Source organism: Panicum virgatum, chromosome 5N, assembly GCF_016808335.1.
Source record: "Panicum virgatum strain AP13 chromosome 5N, P.virgatum_v5, whole genome shotgun sequence".
Taxonomy (NCBI): Eukaryota; Viridiplantae; Streptophyta; class Magnoliopsida; order Poales; family Poaceae; genus Panicum; species Panicum virgatum.
Window position 1 is genome coordinate 55,034,212 of NC_053149.1, and position 17,123 is coordinate 55,051,334.

Genomic DNA, 17,123 nt, shown 5'->3' on the forward strand with positions numbered 1-17,123 from the left:
CCGGCGGACCGTCCGCGCCCCATGGGCGGACTGTCCGCCGTTCAACTTTTAAGCTCACACCAGACAGACACCCTTTCTGGTACACATTTGAAAAACAGTGGCGGACCGTCCGCCCACCTGGGCCGGACCGTCCGTGAGCCCACTAGAGACTCTGCAAGCTCTCTGGAAAGGGCGCGGACTGTCCGCCGTTACTCAGTCAGCTCTCAAACTTAGTCTTTTTCAAATCTTTTCAAAGCGTCGTTAGCCCTCATGCATGCAACTAGACATTTTGAGCAAAATGGCACTAAAGACCCATCAAGCATGAGTACACAACCCCTCTTGATAGTACGGCTATCTATCCAACAAATCCGGTCACTTTTCATCCACTAAACGCCTTGTGACCGGTAAAATACAAAAGCCCTATTTTATACCTTTGCCTTGAGCCCGAGCTTTGCTCATCATCTCCAAAACTCCATACGTTCACAATCAAATCTCTTTCATCCGTGGATCAACCTATACTCATTATCTCAACTGAAATCGTTAATCCACAAACTGTTGTCATTAATTACCAAAACTCGAATTAGGGGCCTAGATGCTTTCATCCGCGCACGTACCCACTCCCCACTTCGGTGGGATGAGAGGTACGTGCCGTACCTTCGCTGGGCCGGGATGCTTCCTCTGGCGCGTGTTGTCTGTGCGGGGCTCCCAGTTGTGGATGCACCTCTTCTGACTGCTTTTGTGGACCGATGGAGGCCAGAGACACATTCATTCCATTTACCTTGCGGGGAGGTCAGCACCACTTTGCAAGATGTGGCGATGATTCTCGGGCTACCTTTAGAGAGCAATGTAGTGATCGGCATGATTCAGACTGATTGTTGGAGGGATATGGTGGAGGCACACATTGGGATTTGGCCACCAAAACCACCTGAGGGAGTCAAGGACAGGAAGACCTCAGGGGTTAGCTCGGCTTGGTTGAAGCAGAATTTCAACCATTGTCCTCAGGGAGCACCTCAGGAGGCTGTAGAGCGGTATGCTCGCGTGTGGTTGTGGCACCTGTTAGGGGCTTCCTGTTTCCTGATGGTTCCGGGAACACCATCTCATGGATGGTCCTTCCAATTCTGGGACAGTAGTGGGAGAACATTGCTCAGTACAGCTGGGGTCGGCAACACTAGCTTGGCTTTACCGGCAGCTTTGTGACGCATGTCGGCGTGCTGGCAACGACTCAAACCTAGGAGGTTGTGCACACCTCCTGCAAATCTGGATTTGGGAGCGATTTCCAGTCGGCCGGCCATACCGTGGAGAAATAGAGGTAATTCTTGGCTTACAATTAAATTTTGAGTTTAGCGCACATTATTTTTTGTTCTTAACCCTAACTTTCCTCCGTTTGCAGTCGTGGCCGCACCATGATCCTGAGTCGAGGCCCACCATTTCTTACTGCTAGAAGAACATTGGAGCTGTCAGAGGGGATCCTTTGCGCCGCTACATGCGTTACATGGACGACCTAGACTGCCTCACACAAAATCAGGTACTAATCTGCATCCGGGGTTTTTAAATAAATGCTTCTGTCCTCACAATATCTAATGCTTGCGTGTTACATAGATATTCTGGACACCGTACAGTCGAGACGAGCTGGAGGAGTTGGGACTTAGTGACATTTGCAGAAGAGATGCAGAACTATGGAGGACGTGTGTGCCTTTGATTTTCTACTTCGTAGTCGAGCTCCACTTACCGCACCGTGTTAAGAGGCAGTTCTCAAGATTGCAAGACTTCCCTCCGGAGGCAATTTCGACATCCCAGGCATTGCATCGATAAGTTGTATTTAATTCGAATTTTATTTGTCCTACCAAATATGATGTCACTAATATACCGCTCATATGTCAGAATTGACAGAAAGAAACGCTACACTGAGAATGATTGGCATGTCAAACACGCAGTGCCTCTGGGGCAGTGGGAACAGAGGCAAAGGATGGATTCGGAAAGTGGGCTAGCACATAGGCACAACCATTACAAGGAATACCTTCGTTGGTTCCATTCAGTCACCAGAGTTTCAATCAAGCCGCCAAGATCAACTGAGCCTATAGAAGACCATGCGGACACCGAGGATGATGATGACGTCATCGACGAGTACGATGACATCACTCGCGGTGGAGTGCAGCCCGAAAGGGGCGCTTTGCATAACTACATGGTACATAATGCTATTTCAATGTTTATGGTTCTTACAAACGTATTCACAGTTTCAATTATGTTAGGACTAACTCAATCGTATCAGGCACAACAACTCGGGCATCTCGCTAACGAGGCAGGCGTGGCAATGGCTCATGCAAGCGAAGGAGACAATGGAGGGGGCCACTTTAGGGCATTTGTCGAGGTAACCGTCTTTTTGTTTAGTCATATTGTCACCATCTTTGTAATACTTTCCTATGTGTATTGTCTTACATTTTTCGGTTGAACACAGAGGGTTCGCCGGAGTTGCAGGCGGATGGTCGCGAAGCTTAATTGCATGGCTCGCCCTGACGAGGAGTTCGGTCCACAGGCACCTGGTGCAGGAGCTTCGAGTGCACGTGGCCCTAGTTCTAGCACACGGACACCGATTCACTACGGTAACGCGACCGCTACTACTCCTTTGCCTTCCGCTTCCAGAAGTCAGTCGCGGTCCACTTCGAGGACGGCATCACATGCAGGATCAAGGGGAAAAGCTATCCAATCACCCCAATCCAGTGAAGAGTCTGACCAGGAAGAGAACTCAGAAGATGATGACCCAAGATACCAGGTGCTTAGGATGTCACGGATGTTTGACGCCCCCCCCAGCAACGCAGACCCAGGGCGAATCGAGCCAGGTCAGCATGAGTAATTCAAATCATATAACTTAGACTCCATGATGTACAAAACATTGGTCTTAAAGATGCCTCGAAACTTTAAATTATTGTTGCAGGCACCACAAGATGCTCCTCCGCCTCGCCGACAACGGCGCTCTCGTGACCACACCGACGTTGGTAGCGGGAACGTGCTCCCAACAGCCCCTGGAAGGCAACGGCGCCGCAATGATCCTTTCAGCCCTCCCGACCAGCGCCGCCACCGTAGATGAAGCAATAGCTGCACTATGTGCCTCGAGTTATTCTAAATATGTCAACTAGAACTTGTGATGGACTACTGGTGCTTGTAATGGACTATTTGAGCTTGTGATGGACTCCTGGTGCTTGTAATGCACTACTAGTGCTTTTCCTACTAGTTTTGTTAATGGCTTCACTGTTTGTGACTTCACAGCTATGGTTTTTACTTTCTATTGTTGAAAATCGGGCTTTTTAGCACTATTAAGGCATGGATATCTTGTGACCTAAAATTATGCAATGGTTTTTTTTTTGAACTAAAAATCTGATCAGAGTTTATGCTATATAACAGTATGGTATATTGATATAGTTCTGCATATTTTTCAAATCAATGTGGACAATACAGTAAGGGTCCGTTCATTTAGCTAGGAATGGATGTGTGGAATGATTCCAGCTGGAAGAGCAGGTTTATTTCCATGCCCTCAATCAGCTGGATTAGTTCCAGCCCTCGTTCCATGTCCGGAATGAGCTAACCGAAGGGGCCCTAATCGGGCATTGCTTTGCAAGATTGCTTTCAAACTAATGGGCATTTCTGCAGCCCTCACTCTGGTCCAAGGAGAGGAGCTAGATTTTGTAAATTGGACCAACCCTTTTTCCTTTTAATACAAAAATAGACAGCGTCTATGTGCTTGTGAGGAGAGGAGAGGTGAGGCGACACCATATACTGGCATAGAAGCAGCAAAGCAACAGCAGGGGAGGATGGAAAAGAAAAGGAAAATGAAAAAGAAGAAGAAAAAAAAGGACGTGGCGCCGGGACGGGTCGCCCCGCCAGCGTGGCGGCTCTGTCACGCCACCGGACTGGCGCGACAGAGGCTAATTGTCGCGTCAGTACGGATGGCGCGACCAAACGGGCTATGGCGCGGAAATAAAATGACAACTGGATTAAAATTTAGATATTATTAATAAAAGGTTGAAAATAAAAAAAAATCGGCATGCAGCCCGTCGGGGCGCGTCACGAACCTCCGGAACCTGAGCGGCAGCCCCTTCATCCGGGCGGGGCTCACGGCGGCGGCGCACCCGCGCGCCGGCGACCGCGGCACGTACACCCTGCAGTCCTTGCTGGTGAAGGGCGCCGCCTGCGCCCCCGTCTGGATCAGGAAGTAGCCGCGCGAATTCGTCGCGCCCCACGCCGACAGCGCCCGCCGCCCGTGCCGCCGGCACCACACAAACAAGGCGGCGATCGCATACATTTATTAGAACTTTAGCAAATTAATAATGGCCGGAGAAGAAGAAGAAGGAACGTACTCCGGAGAGGCGACACGTCCCTGGACTCGACCTCGACGTAGCCGGGGTACCGGCAGCCCTTGCACCAGACGACGCCCTCGACGCCGATGTTGAAGTTGAGGTTCGGCTGCGGCCGGGGCATGCCCATGCCCGAGCCGCCGGACGGCAGGCAGCCCACGGCGAGGATCACGACGGCGAGGCCGCAGCCCAGGACGAGGCTCCTGCTCCTTGTCGCGAGAGTAGGCGCCATTACTGTGAACACCGATCGGAGATAAGTGTGTCGATTATCGAACAGGGAGAAGGAAGCTATGTACTATGGTGTACTAGCTAGCAGCGATCATGGGAAGGAAGCCGCGGAAGAGCAGCGCAATTTGTAGCCTGCTAGCGCTTTGAGAGAGACTCAGAGAGCAGATTCCGGCCGGCTCATCAGAGCGACTCGGAAGAAACCAGTCACGTGCGTGGGGGGTGCGGTCATTGCAAGCGAGTTGCGTATCCGTGATCGCGCCTCGTGCACTTTATACTAGCTACCAAGTGGATAATGCTGCAGGTACAGTACTTGCTTAACTCCAACTGAAAGATTAAGGAGGCGTTTGGATTGCTAAACTTTAGCACTACTATATCTAAATAGGAGCGTTAACGGGGTGACCTAAACTTTAACTAAGATTTAAAAACTTTAACAATAGTACGAGTGTAAATAGGTGCTAAAGTTTAACATTCAACTTTAGTATATCCAAACAGACTAAAAAAACATCGATTGCGAGAAGACACTGAATTATTCTACAAGTTTAGGCACCAATCCCCCCACACCAATGAAGCAATTTAATTGATAATTACAAGACAGAAGCTCGCTGGAAACCAAAAGAGGAAGGCAGGCCCGCCTGACAGCGTATATATGGTGCCGTGCGCTGCCGCGATGCACGCATGGTTCAGCTCTCTTGCTCGTGCGCGCAGCAAATGGGCGGTTGCAGGCAGAAGGATGTCTTGGTTCAATTGAGGATCGCTAGCTCGTGATGACCTACCGTGATCGCACAATCGCCGCCCACGACGCAGGCGCGCAAGTCAAAAGCCAAAAATCAAATTTTCAGCCACAACTTTTTTTTTTACGAACTTCTTTTTTTCGACAAACTTTTCAGCCACAACTCAGTCATCACATCCAGAAAAAAAAAAGAAAGGGTAAGGATTCGTCACATACAAATATGTACTCGAGCCCTTGGAATCTTTGGTGGCTTAGTTGTTGTTGTTGTTGTTTTATCTCCGCTTATTTGGTAATAAAGCATGCATGTCAATCTTGTTTCGTCCTCCTACAGCCTTATCACACGGGCTTGATAAATCCAAGTCCCTCCATTCATCATGCATGCTTGCACTGCTATTAGCTTGTGAGGAATGAGGTGGCGATGAATTCATTCATTTCATTCTGTTTCATAAACAAAACAAAAAGTTGTGTAGTGAGAAGATAGTGCTCTTGATGGGCCTAAATGGAGAACATACAGAACGGGCCTAAAAGTTGTGTACTTGAGTGGAGGGCTAGTGGTGGGCTGATTCATGGACCTTGATGATGAGATGGTCGTCCGTGGTTGCCGCCGGGGGAGAGGCGTCCTCGCCGTCGGTCTGTGTGATGATGAGAGGCGCAATTGACGGAACGAGGAACGCGACACGACCAGTGGCAAACGAGTAAATTGAAGGGGAGCACTTGCCTTGTACTTCCTCCGTTCCAAATTATAAGTCATTTCAAAAATTTTAGAGAGTCAAACCATCTCAAAGTTTGATCAAAATTATAAAGAGAAATACAAAAATTTATGACATCAAATAGGTATACTATGAAAATATAGCTAACAAAGAATCTAATGATACTTAATTGTTATCATAAATGTTATTATTTTGTTATATATTTTTGGTCAAATTTGAAAATTTTTGACTCTCCAAGATTCTTGGAATGACTTATAATTTGAAACGGAGGGAGTAGGTGTATAGAGTTGTGTTGTGAAAGGTTCGAATATGGTAAAAAATTGAATATAATCATAGTTTTTCATCTATACACAGCTTCGTTCCTGAACACGACACATATATTACAGCCGTGCCATCAATTTAGCTACCATATTAGTTTTTTTTGTTAAAAAGGATAGATAAATATTGATTATTTAGAAACCAGATTACATTCCTTGGCAATCAAGGTGTGTTGATACACCTAGCAAGCGTTGTAAACCATGCTCGGAGTACCGTGATCGTAATCATGTTTGTAGGGATGTAAAGTTATATATATTTTGGATCATTGGGTTGACCCAAGAAATTGATAAAATTAATTAGAATAGTATTGTGCGTAAATAATTAGTGAGGAGAAATAAACTAAAGTGGCTTAGCTGACTAAGAAAATTGCATCCTTAAGGGTCAGACATGGGCCGGGTCGTGTTGTTTCATGTTTGTATTCATCCTTTTAACATAGAGAAGTGGAGGAGACACCTGCCAAAAATTTGGAGTCGTATAAAGAAACTTTCGCTGGTTGACTGGATCAATGTATGTTATTACATCGTCAATTATTCCACTGCAAACATGTACCACTATGGAACATCTATTTGACTTATTCCGTTCTTGGACGTCCAGAATCGGCTACTGCATGGTCATCCAGCAGCTAGCACTTGGCCGGCTCCTCGGGCGCGAACGTGAAGTTGCCGGCGGAGTAGCGTGCCTGCAGCTGGCCGGGGAGCGGCACGAACCTGCGGAACTTGAGCGGCGCCCCCTTCCTGGCGGCGGGCCTGACGGCGGCGGCGCACCCGCTGGCCGGCGACCGCGGCACGTACACCTTGCAGTCCTTGCTCTTGAAGGGCGCCGACGCCCAGTCCGCCTGGATCAGGAAGTGGCCGTCGGCGCCCGTGGCGTTCCACACGGACAGCGCCCGCCCGTCGCCGCGCCGGCACCGCAGCAGCGCCGCGGCATCTGCACGCATGAAAGAGGCCGGCCGGCCGGCCGGGTCGCATACATGATGTAATAAAGGCACCGTGGCAGATGATCGGAGCGCATGCACGAACATTCGAACAATGACGGGTCACACAGCCGCAGCTATATAAGTACGTACTGGGGAGCGGCGACGCGTCCATGGCGCGGACGTAGCCGGCGTAGCGGCAGCTCTTGCAGCGGACGACGCCTTCGACGGAGATGGTGAAGTTGAGGTCCGGCGGCGGCTGGGGCAGGGCGGCAGGCCCATGGCCTCGCCGCGGGACGGCAAGCAGCCCAAGGCCAGGATGACCGCGAGCGACAGGCAGACCGCGAGGCAGGCCATCTCGATCGATCTTTGTTTAGCATGCAGGGCACGTGTACTTCCGATCCGTAGATCGATGTAGCCTGACTTTGTATGTTGTGTTGTTCTGTTTCTGAGCAATGTAATTGGTGATGGTAGAGTGTCCCCATTTATCGATGGATCCGTTCTTCATATTCTTGCCGGATGATCGCTAGCTAGCTCATCAATCGGCTGCCTTCATCCGCATATATAACAAATGCGCACGCGCGGTCGCGAGGATTCGAACTCACGACCTCCAGCCTCGCGCGCAGATTTCTTACCATCTCACATATGCACCAGATGTAATTAGATAGAAGATGCATTCCTTTTGAAGTAACCCGTAGAGAGCCATTTAGTACCGGCTCAAGACACCGGCTGGTACTAAATATCGTCTTTTAGTACCGGCTAGTATCTTGAGCCAGTACTAAATGGCCAGGCCATTTTAGTACCGGTCCAAGACACCGGCCGTTACTAAAGGATGACATTTAGTACCGGCTGGTGGCTTGGGCTGGTACTAAAATAGCTCAGGGGACATTTAAATTTTGGTCCGATACTAAAATGACCTCGAAGCAATGTTAGTATTGGACCAAAATGAGGGCGCGGATGAATGAGCCATTTTTTTTCTATTAGTGGCCCAAACGAATAGGGAGACTTCATCTCAACCATGCTTGCTCGTGCGTGTACTTGTTCCTTTGTGCTACTGCCGCTCGATCAATTGGTGACTCCACCGTATATACGCGCCACACTCGACCCTATAAACAAGCGCGGGTACACTTTAATTTTAGAGAAAAATCCGAATTACACCCTCGAATTATCGTAGAATTTTGATTTTTAACCTTCAACTACAAAACCGAATAATATAGATCATCCAACTATCCAAACCGTGCAAATTTGAATCTTGGGATAGTTTTCAAAGTGGTTTTTGTATTTTTTTAAAAAAATTTAAAATTCTAATTAGATCTAAAAATAAGATCTAATTTATTTTAAATAAAAAATGAAATTAGCACCAAATTTTTTTAAAATTGTGACCTATTTATTATTGCTCTATTTGAAGCTTAGTTATTAAAAAATAATAGGCTGAACTAAAAGAAAACAAATATTATGAAAATAAAAAAATTTGATCTGAATTACTGAGATGTATCATGGCAATAGATAGGTTACATTTTTAGAAAACTTTTGATACCCCTTTCATATTTATTTGATCTAAATTGAATTACTTATAAATATTTTAGTTTAAATTTGAATATTTTTAATTCTCACAAAATGTAAAACCACTTTGGAAACCACTCCAAGGTCCAAATTTGCACGGTTTTGATAGTTGAATGGCCGTTGTTGTCCGGTTTTGTAGTTAAAAGTTGAAAATTAGACTTCTGCGATAATTCGGGGGTGTAAACTGGACTTCTCCCTTAACTTTAACTCCGTGAGTACATTTGAGAGACGTTTTTGTTTATATCTTTTTCTACCGTCCTGAACGTTTTTACTGTCTAGCGTTACAAGCAATAAAATTGCATTGTAGTACTTTTTCAGGGGAGAGGCTTATTCATTCGTTCATTCATGGGAGATACTGGTCATGTTTGGTTTTGTAGCATAGGATACTATAACCATTTTTTACCATTAATTAGGAATATTAAATAAAAGAACTTTGCGAAACTAACTCTACAACCCCTGCGCTACTTCGCGAGACAAATCTAAAAACTCTTTGACCGCATGATTAGAGGATAGTTACTGTAGCATTAATGTAACTAGTCATAGATTAATTAGACTTATTAGATTGGTCACGCAAAGTTGCACCAATCTGTGAAAAGGATTTGCAAATATACGTCGTTTATTATTTCATGCATGCAAGATTCTCTTGTAGCTTATGTGTGCTAGCTCTAAGCAAACAGGGCCAGTTACAATTGCTTGATTTTTGGGCATGTTTCAGACGACCTTTGGATCAGGATCTGATGTTGTCAGAATTGTCTCCTTCCCGAAAAAAAAAAGAATTGTGTCCTTCCTCCGTATCATTTTTTCCCCCGACGTTCGAACAAGCTTCTGTCTCTCCGTTGACACCAGGTGCCTGAAAATTTAGCCGTTTTCATCAGACATTGGTGCGTAGGAAGTGTGCTCATTTATGCAGGAGTCTGCTTGGAGGAGGAGCTTTACGTTTGTTAATATAAGACGGGAAACATTAGTCACAAAAGAAAAAAAAAGAAAACGTGAAATATTTAGTTCAACAAAATGTGCATACATGCAGGAATGTTCCTTATAGTTAGGCCCAGGATGGTAGCATGAAAGGCTGGGCTTAGCGAGCTTATGGGCCTGTCTTGGTTTGCTTTAAGTTAACACAACGCGGCATTAGCTACTGCACTCTCCAGCGTTGTCTAGGAAATACTTTATTTTGAAATGAATTGAATGAATAAGTCAGCAAACAAGAATCTTGCTCTTGGATTTCTGGTATACGGTCTCCAGTAACATACTTTTCGTATACAATATTCACATGAACATATAAACTTGAAATAGCAAACTAATAAGTGCTGTTCCGGAGGATAGGCTGCTTGTAGTGAAATATGTCTATCTGGCTTCAAGTCTCTCGGAGCGACTAGCACGAACGTTTGCATTTGCAGTTATTTAGAAGTAAAAAACATTATAGTGATATAGTAAAAAATAACCAGAAGTGGCAACTGGAGTTTTTGGTCTGCTTTATCTGTAAAAATGTGCATACGGCCATGGTGCTTGTGCCTTCAGATAAGCAAATCGTTCTTTCACTCACGGGTCACAAGCAGGGAGGCCATAAGCCTTTGACTCTTAACATGGTCCTATTGGACCATTGTTTGTGATTTTAGTAATTGAGTGACAACATAATCAATTAGACTAACAAAGTTGTAAGCTTAAGTTTGTAGAATTTTTAGATTCCATGGATATAATCAAATATGTCCAATCCGTTTTCAAGATGTCCAATCCGCGACAAGTTAGACAACAGGAAGCTGAATGCATGCGCCTCTTAAACCGACAACCAAGTACCGGCTAAAACGATGCCCAATCATCGATGCATTAGATAGTGCATATGGAGATGAAGTGAAGAAATTCAGTAGCACCGGTTGAATCGACGATGCAGCAAGGAGTATCGGTGCATTCACCTAGGCATCGTCCAGAGAGCATGCCAAGGACGCATGAACCAAGTCTTCACGACCGGTTGAACCGACGGTGCGTCGGTGCAAAACATCGGTCTAACCGATAGTGCCCATGTTGGCTGCAGAAGAAAATTCGGATGTGACCGTTTAAATTGATACCCGAGCATCAGTTTAACCGATGGCTGCTGAGTCAACTGGACAGCGTGTCAGAAAGGCCAGCGGCTAGTATTAAGCCTACTGTGACCGGTTGAACTAACACATAGCATCGGTTAAACTGATGGTCTATGCAGAAAAGGTATAACGGCTAGTAACGGCTACTTCGAATTGGAGAGCTATATAAAGGCCTCACCCCGGGCATTTTAAGACTGCTGGAGTCCAAGGAAGACACACCCACACTACAGAATATTTCCAAGCCATCCAAGTGCATAGTGATAAAATCTTTAGTACTTAGCATAAGCTTTGTGAGTGAGAGTGCTAGACTAGCTCAAGTTTGAGTGTGAGAGCAAGGTGTTGTACCTTGTGTGCTGTGATTGAAAGTTGCTCAAACTTGTATCTTGGTGCGCCGGCTCTTTGGAGCTTTGGTGGCTCGCTAGCAAGTATTCGACCCTCCGGCTTGGTATAGAGCGGCGATGATGGCTTGGTGCGAGGAACGTGGAGACCACATCCTTTGTGGAGAAGCTACTTAGTGGAAAGTGGAGCCAAGATGACCGTTAACTTGTCAAGCCTTGGTGGTGTAACCTTGGTGCCGAGTCAAGGTGTTCCCGAAAGAGGCTTGGTGGTCGAGAAGCGATAATCTTGATTGTGTGCTTAAATAACATGGACTAGGGGTAGCATTTGCTTACCGATACAACGAGACACATCTTTGTGCCGAGAGTTTGCTTTCTCTCATCTCCTCTTTACGTTTCTGCATTTCATACTTGTAACTTGTGGGTCTTTACTTTCTTACAGTTGCATCAAGTTAGGATTGACTATATATTGCAAAGCTCTCTTGGAATGAAGGTTTCATACGAGAAGAACCATTATCGCATATCTAAATAGCACATTTTAGTTTAAATATTGTGCAAACTAGTTGGAACTATAGGTTAAATTTTTAAGTTGCTTAATTCACATTCTCCCTCTTTTAGGCTACAAGCACCCGATTCCTTTCATACTCCTGTGAAAAGGAGAAGCTGTCTGCTGCTATATAAATCCCTGAGATGGCATGCAGTCTTTTCAGATTTTCCTAGGTTACTGAGGAAAATCCTACATCGGCTTCTCTTGTTTGCTTTATTGTGGATTTGTACTTCTCAGTCTTATGCGCGGAATGACTGGGAGTTTACTTCTATCACCTAGAAATATAGTTTGTGACACTACTAGACCCCCCCCCCCCCCCATTTAGGTACGTTTTGTTTGTAACGCCACTTAAAAGTGTTTCTACACTGGATTGTACACATGCATATTGATACGGTTTTAGAAACGCGGCAACTTGAGATGATTTTTATTACACTTTCAACGTCAAAAGGTTTGTAAAGATGTTTTTTTTGACACACTTTGAAAATCATCTCAATTTAACACGGTGTTACACACGCTTTTAATCGTTACTATCATCTAGATACATTGTAAAGTGCAACAAGTAATTGTCTATATGGACCTAAAGATGCTTCTTGACATGATACTTAAAATGTATCAAATTGATAGACATGCTTTCAACTGTGTGTACATGGTACACACGATTTTAAGCATATCAAAAAACATTTCATAGACCTATAAATATGCTATTTGGGGTGATACAAAACATATTCTATATGACTCACAACTGAAATTACTTGATTAGCGTAGTGGTTTGGATGTTTGGTTTGGAAATTAGGGGTCACTAGTTCGATTCCTAGCCCCAACTATTTATTTTTACATTCTATTTGATTTTTTTCTTCTTGCTTGACTTCACATGATTGTGTCTACATTTTTTAGCATGTAGTTAAGTGTTACTATACTGCGTAATAACACCAATAGACACGATTTACATATGTCTCTATTAAAATGTATTATTGTGTGCACACATGCATCTAGCGTGTCTATGAAATGTCTTTCCTTATATTGACACGCTTAATGCATTCATCTCTATGCGAAGACGCTTCTAACACGCTTTATGAAAGCGTGTCTATATGGCTATAGATACAAAATAAAATATGTCTAACCCTAAATATAGCATAGCTATAGGGGGGTATTCTAGTAGTGTGAATGGAAGAGGTAAAACGACCTGCTGGGAGACCAAGACTAAAGCGCAAATAAATAACCCCTAGGATGATGAAATTTTCAGCGTTACTACGGTACACTAACATCTCGGCACGCTTAACTAGACCGCTTGCACGTGAGCTCTTACAAGTTTATTGGCAGCAGTGTGCGTTCCTCTAGAAGATCTGTGGGTTGAACTAGATAGTACTACGGGCCATCTTGCAGATTAACCGCCCCATCATACTTACACGGATCCCCGGACAGCTTCCAAGTTCCAATCAAGACTCCTATTCAGATGTGAGATGCCTGATCCCAAATCCGATCTAGTGCTCAGATCGAGCATGCATCTGCGCAGCGCAGAGCGAGCTTCAGATGTCAACAGATAATAGGAAATTCGAAGGGACGACGCGACCACAAGTTCGAGAACCGATTAAAGAACTGATCGACTAGTCAAAGACAGGACAATGTTACACCGACGCCAATCCGTAACCAAAGCATCGCCACTACTCATGCTCCGATCGAACTAGAACAACTGATGAACTCACATACTAGAAGCTAAAAATTAAGCTAGCTAAGAACCCAATGCCTAGCTACTTATTACTTACTGCCTGGATGGTCGACCAAGATCGATCATCTTAACGTACGCAGTCTCGCGCGTCCGCCGGCCGGCGCCGAACGTGGACGACGCAGATCGTCGGCGGCCGCCGGAGGTCTCGACGGATCCCATGGGTGTCGGACGGTTTTGAGCTGCTGGTCGATCGCCGCCGATCAGTAGGGGCACTGGCCTTTGGCGGCGGGGGCGTAGAAGAGGACGCTGGTGGGGGTGTAGATGCCCTGCAGCCCCGCCGGCGGGATGGTCCTCGTCTCCCTGACGAGGGAGAGGCCGATCCACTGGTTGGGCGGGTAGTAGGGCTTGCTGCACTGCGGCGTCGGCGACGACTCCAGGTACATCTTGCACGTCCTGGCGTTGAAGTTCTGCATGTCGTAGAACATGATGAGGAAGTAGCCGTTGCCGTCCGTCACCGTCCCCGTCGCGTTCACCACCTTGCGCCCGTAGCACACCATCATCGCCGTCGCGCCTGCATGCACGCGCGCGCAAACAATTTCTCAATACGATGCGTAGATCGACCCGGAGCGGGGTCGGCAATGGCTGCGTGCCTTCGAGCCGATTGAGCTTTGGCGACACGGACCTGGCAGCGGCGACGCGTTGATGCCGGAGTTGTAGCCGTCACCCTTGCAGGACTTGCAGTAGATGACGCCCTCCACGATGACGAAGGGCAGCGGCTTCGGCGGCGGCACGAGGGGCAACAGCGGCGGCGGCGCGGATGAGTTGTCGGCGGCCGAAGGCGGCATGGCTATGTCGCCCGGGGACGACGGCGGCTTGGCGCCGTAGGCCGGCGACGGTGGCGCGGCCGTGTCCGCGGGCGGTGACGACGGCGGCTTGCTGGCGCTGTCGTAGCCCGAAGGCGCCGCGGCCTTGCCGTCGGCGACAGCTGCCGCGTGCCGGGCTGGCAGCAGCAGCGCGGCCGCGACGAGCACCGCCCCGGCCACCAAGGCCCGGCTGCTCAGCGAGGCGGCCATCTTGGCGCCGCACGCTCTTCGACAAAGCAGATCGCTGAGCTCTTGGTTAAGCACTAGCTCAGCTCAAGTCGGGAGGAGTGCAGTGGGTGGTGACTGGTGAGCGAGGTGTGCTCGGCTGCTCGGACACGGCGTGATTTATAGGGCGATCTCCGGCCATGTGGCCCCGCCCGCTGGCGTTTGACCAGAGGGACAGCGCGGAAGTTCAGATCAAATCAGATTCCGCTCGCAGTTAATGACTTTGTTGCCTTGCTGGATTATTGCAGGGACGAGGAGCCCAGTGCTCCTCTGGAGAAGCAGCAGCTTCGCCAGCTTGCCCCTTGTCATCTCGGCTTGTCTGGAACTGATGCCGAGAACAGTAACATTGTAAAAAATCGGGTCCGTTCGAGGGGAAGTTTTTACCACGAGCGCTGCGCAACGTACTGTACTTCTCCGCCTCGTTTTACCCTCGGAATTGCTCGTTCCGGGGCTATTCAAAAGTAGTAAAAGGCATCGAGAGCCGCCCTGATCGTCGTGAACTGTGTGAGAAGGCTGGGGCACTGAAAGAAATCGACCCGTTCGTGAGGATGCGCGCGGGGGCGAGACTTGGTTTGACTCCACCGTAATGATGGTTGCGCCTCGTCCCGGCAGCAGCTCCGCGCGGCCATTAATGCGTCGCTAGTTTATGGGCAATTTGCTGGTGTCAGGTGCTAGCTGGTGCGCGGCGATCTCCCCACACGTAAACCCATCGATCGCGACGCTGACCGTTTCACCAGTGGAAAATACGACCACTCTGAAGTCTGAGGCTGCGTTTAGTTTCTAAAAAATTTGCGCAGTACCTGTCGCATCGAATTTTCGAATATATGTATGGAATATTAAATGTAGTTAAAAAATAACTAATTACATAGTCTAACTGATTTCTACGAGATGAATATAATAATGCTAATTAATCTATAATTGAACATTAATTATCAAATAACAACGAAATGTGCTATAGTAGCCAAATCTAAACTCTTTCACCAACTAAACACCCCCGAACCCCAGGAGTAGGAGCAACACACTTGCAGCGTTGGCAAGTGCTCAGTGATCAGACTTCGGAGTAATACGGTCGACAGCCAGTTTTAGTTGCGTAAACTTTAGAGTATAACACTTTCATTTGTATTTGGTAATTATTATCCAATCATGGGTTAACTAGATTCAAAAGATTCATCTCGCAAATTACAAACAAACTGTGTAATTAGTTATTTTATTTAGCTACATTTAATACTTCATGCATGCGTTCAAAGATTTGATGTGATGAAATTTTTTGTAAAATTTTAGAATTCTGAAGACAACTAAACAAGGCCCTAGTAGCGTTTTGAAAACTCGACGTGTGTCTCACTTTGTGTTCAGAAAAAAACAAAATAAAATCACTATACCCGCAGTCCATCAGACTATCAACAGATGGCCGGGTTTGGATGGAGGTTGTAAAATTTTCCAGAAAATTTTTTCGGCCCTTTGACCATTAATTAGAGGTATTAAATGATGTATAATTACAAAACCAATTCCACAGCTATGGTACTGCAGCAGTTACTGTAACCAATGAGGCCTTAGACCGTATGATTAAAAGATAATTAGACGTGGTTACTGTAGTATCACTGTTGCCAATTTTGGTGGAACTTGGCTAATTAGATTCGTCTCGAAAAATTATATTTATTCATGAAAAAGTTTCACAAGTAAACTTCGTTTAGTACTTTATACATGCATTGTCTTTTTTTTGTAAAATTTTACAAAACACGGTTCGATGAGGCTTGCTGCCGGCCTCTTCCTGCGCACCACAGAACTGCGGATCTGAGCATCTCGTGGTGGTGGCGCTGCAACCCCTTATTAGTCAAACTCCCCAGAGATCGGATCGGCGGAACAATAGATCTTAGAGGGCAGACGCGGAATGATGATCTCTGGCCGCCATGTCAAAAATCAGAACACACGCGTGCATGTATATCTATATTGAACTCTTGTCTCCGTACAAAAATGTGAATGTGTTTCTAGCTCGAGCAGTGGCGGATGCAGGATTGAGATGCGAGATAGGCTCTTCTGCTCTCTCCTCCCCTTCTCTCCTTCCTCCTCAAATTTGTAGGAGAGAGTTTCGTGGGATTTCTAGAGGTAGGAGGGGCTCAGGCAACTCCAGACCCACCACTGGATTTGCTTCTAATCTCGAGAAACCTGTCTTGCTATGCTGTATACGTACCTTGTACCCCGAAAAAACACTATTATGATTCATGAGTGCGTTTATGGACTAGGGAAACAAAGGGGTGTGATAAATGAGTGCATCATCTCTGGTGAAAATGTACAGAATATTCGTGATAAATGAGTGCATCATCTCTAGTGAAAATGTACATAATATTCTAAACCGTCAAAGCTCATTTGTTCAAAAGCACACCAAACAGGTTCAAATCTTGAAATTTTGCATAGTCGTATGCACATCCATATTGTAGAACAGGCAAATGTTAAGTTCAAATCTTAATTATTTCTAAACATTAAAATCGAAAAATTTCGAATGGCAGTAGCACTATATTTCAGATGTGCCGTTGCTTATGAAATTTGTCCTTTTCTTTTTAATGGCAACAAATTATACATCTACATCTTTCAAATTTCAAAATTTGCGAAAACCAATTTGGCATG

At 46.2% G+C, this 17,123-nt stretch overlaps 3 protein-coding genes across 3 annotated transcripts; all 3 read right to left on the reverse strand.

The window, feature by feature from the left end:
• Positions 1-3,985: 3,985 nt before the first annotated feature.
• Positions 3,986-4,560, reverse strand: LOC120674952 (non-classical arabinogalactan protein 30-like). The gene is made up of 2 exons (XM_039956047.1): positions 4,335-4,560; positions 3,986-4,269 (listed from the first exon to the last, which is right to left on the reverse strand). The coding sequence occupies exons 1-2, from the start codon at positions 4,558-4,560 to the stop codon at positions 3,986-3,988; spliced, it is 510 nt and encodes a 169-aa protein (XP_039811981.1).
• A 2,341-nt stretch (positions 4,561-6,901) lies between these two features.
• On the reverse strand, positions 6,902-10,808 carry LOC120674953 (non-classical arabinogalactan protein 30-like). The gene is made up of 3 exons (XM_039956048.1): positions 10,796-10,808; positions 7,381-7,512; positions 6,902-7,241 (listed from the first exon to the last, which is right to left on the reverse strand). The coding sequence occupies exons 1-3, from the start codon at positions 10,806-10,808 to the stop codon at positions 6,937-6,939; spliced, it is 450 nt and encodes a 149-aa protein (XP_039811982.1). The 3' UTR covers positions 6,902-6,936.
• Positions 10,809-13,323: 2,515 nt separating this feature from the next.
• On the reverse strand, positions 13,324-14,572 carry LOC120675186 (pistil-specific extensin-like protein). The gene is made up of 2 exons (XM_039956291.1): positions 14,096-14,572; positions 13,324-13,984 (listed from the first exon to the last, which is right to left on the reverse strand). Exons 1-2 carry the CDS (start codon positions 14,484-14,486, stop codon positions 13,674-13,676), a joined length of 702 nt encoding a protein of 233 aa, XP_039812225.1. The 5' UTR covers positions 14,487-14,572; the 3' UTR covers positions 13,324-13,673.
• Between the last annotated feature and the right edge of the window lie 2,551 nt (positions 14,573-17,123).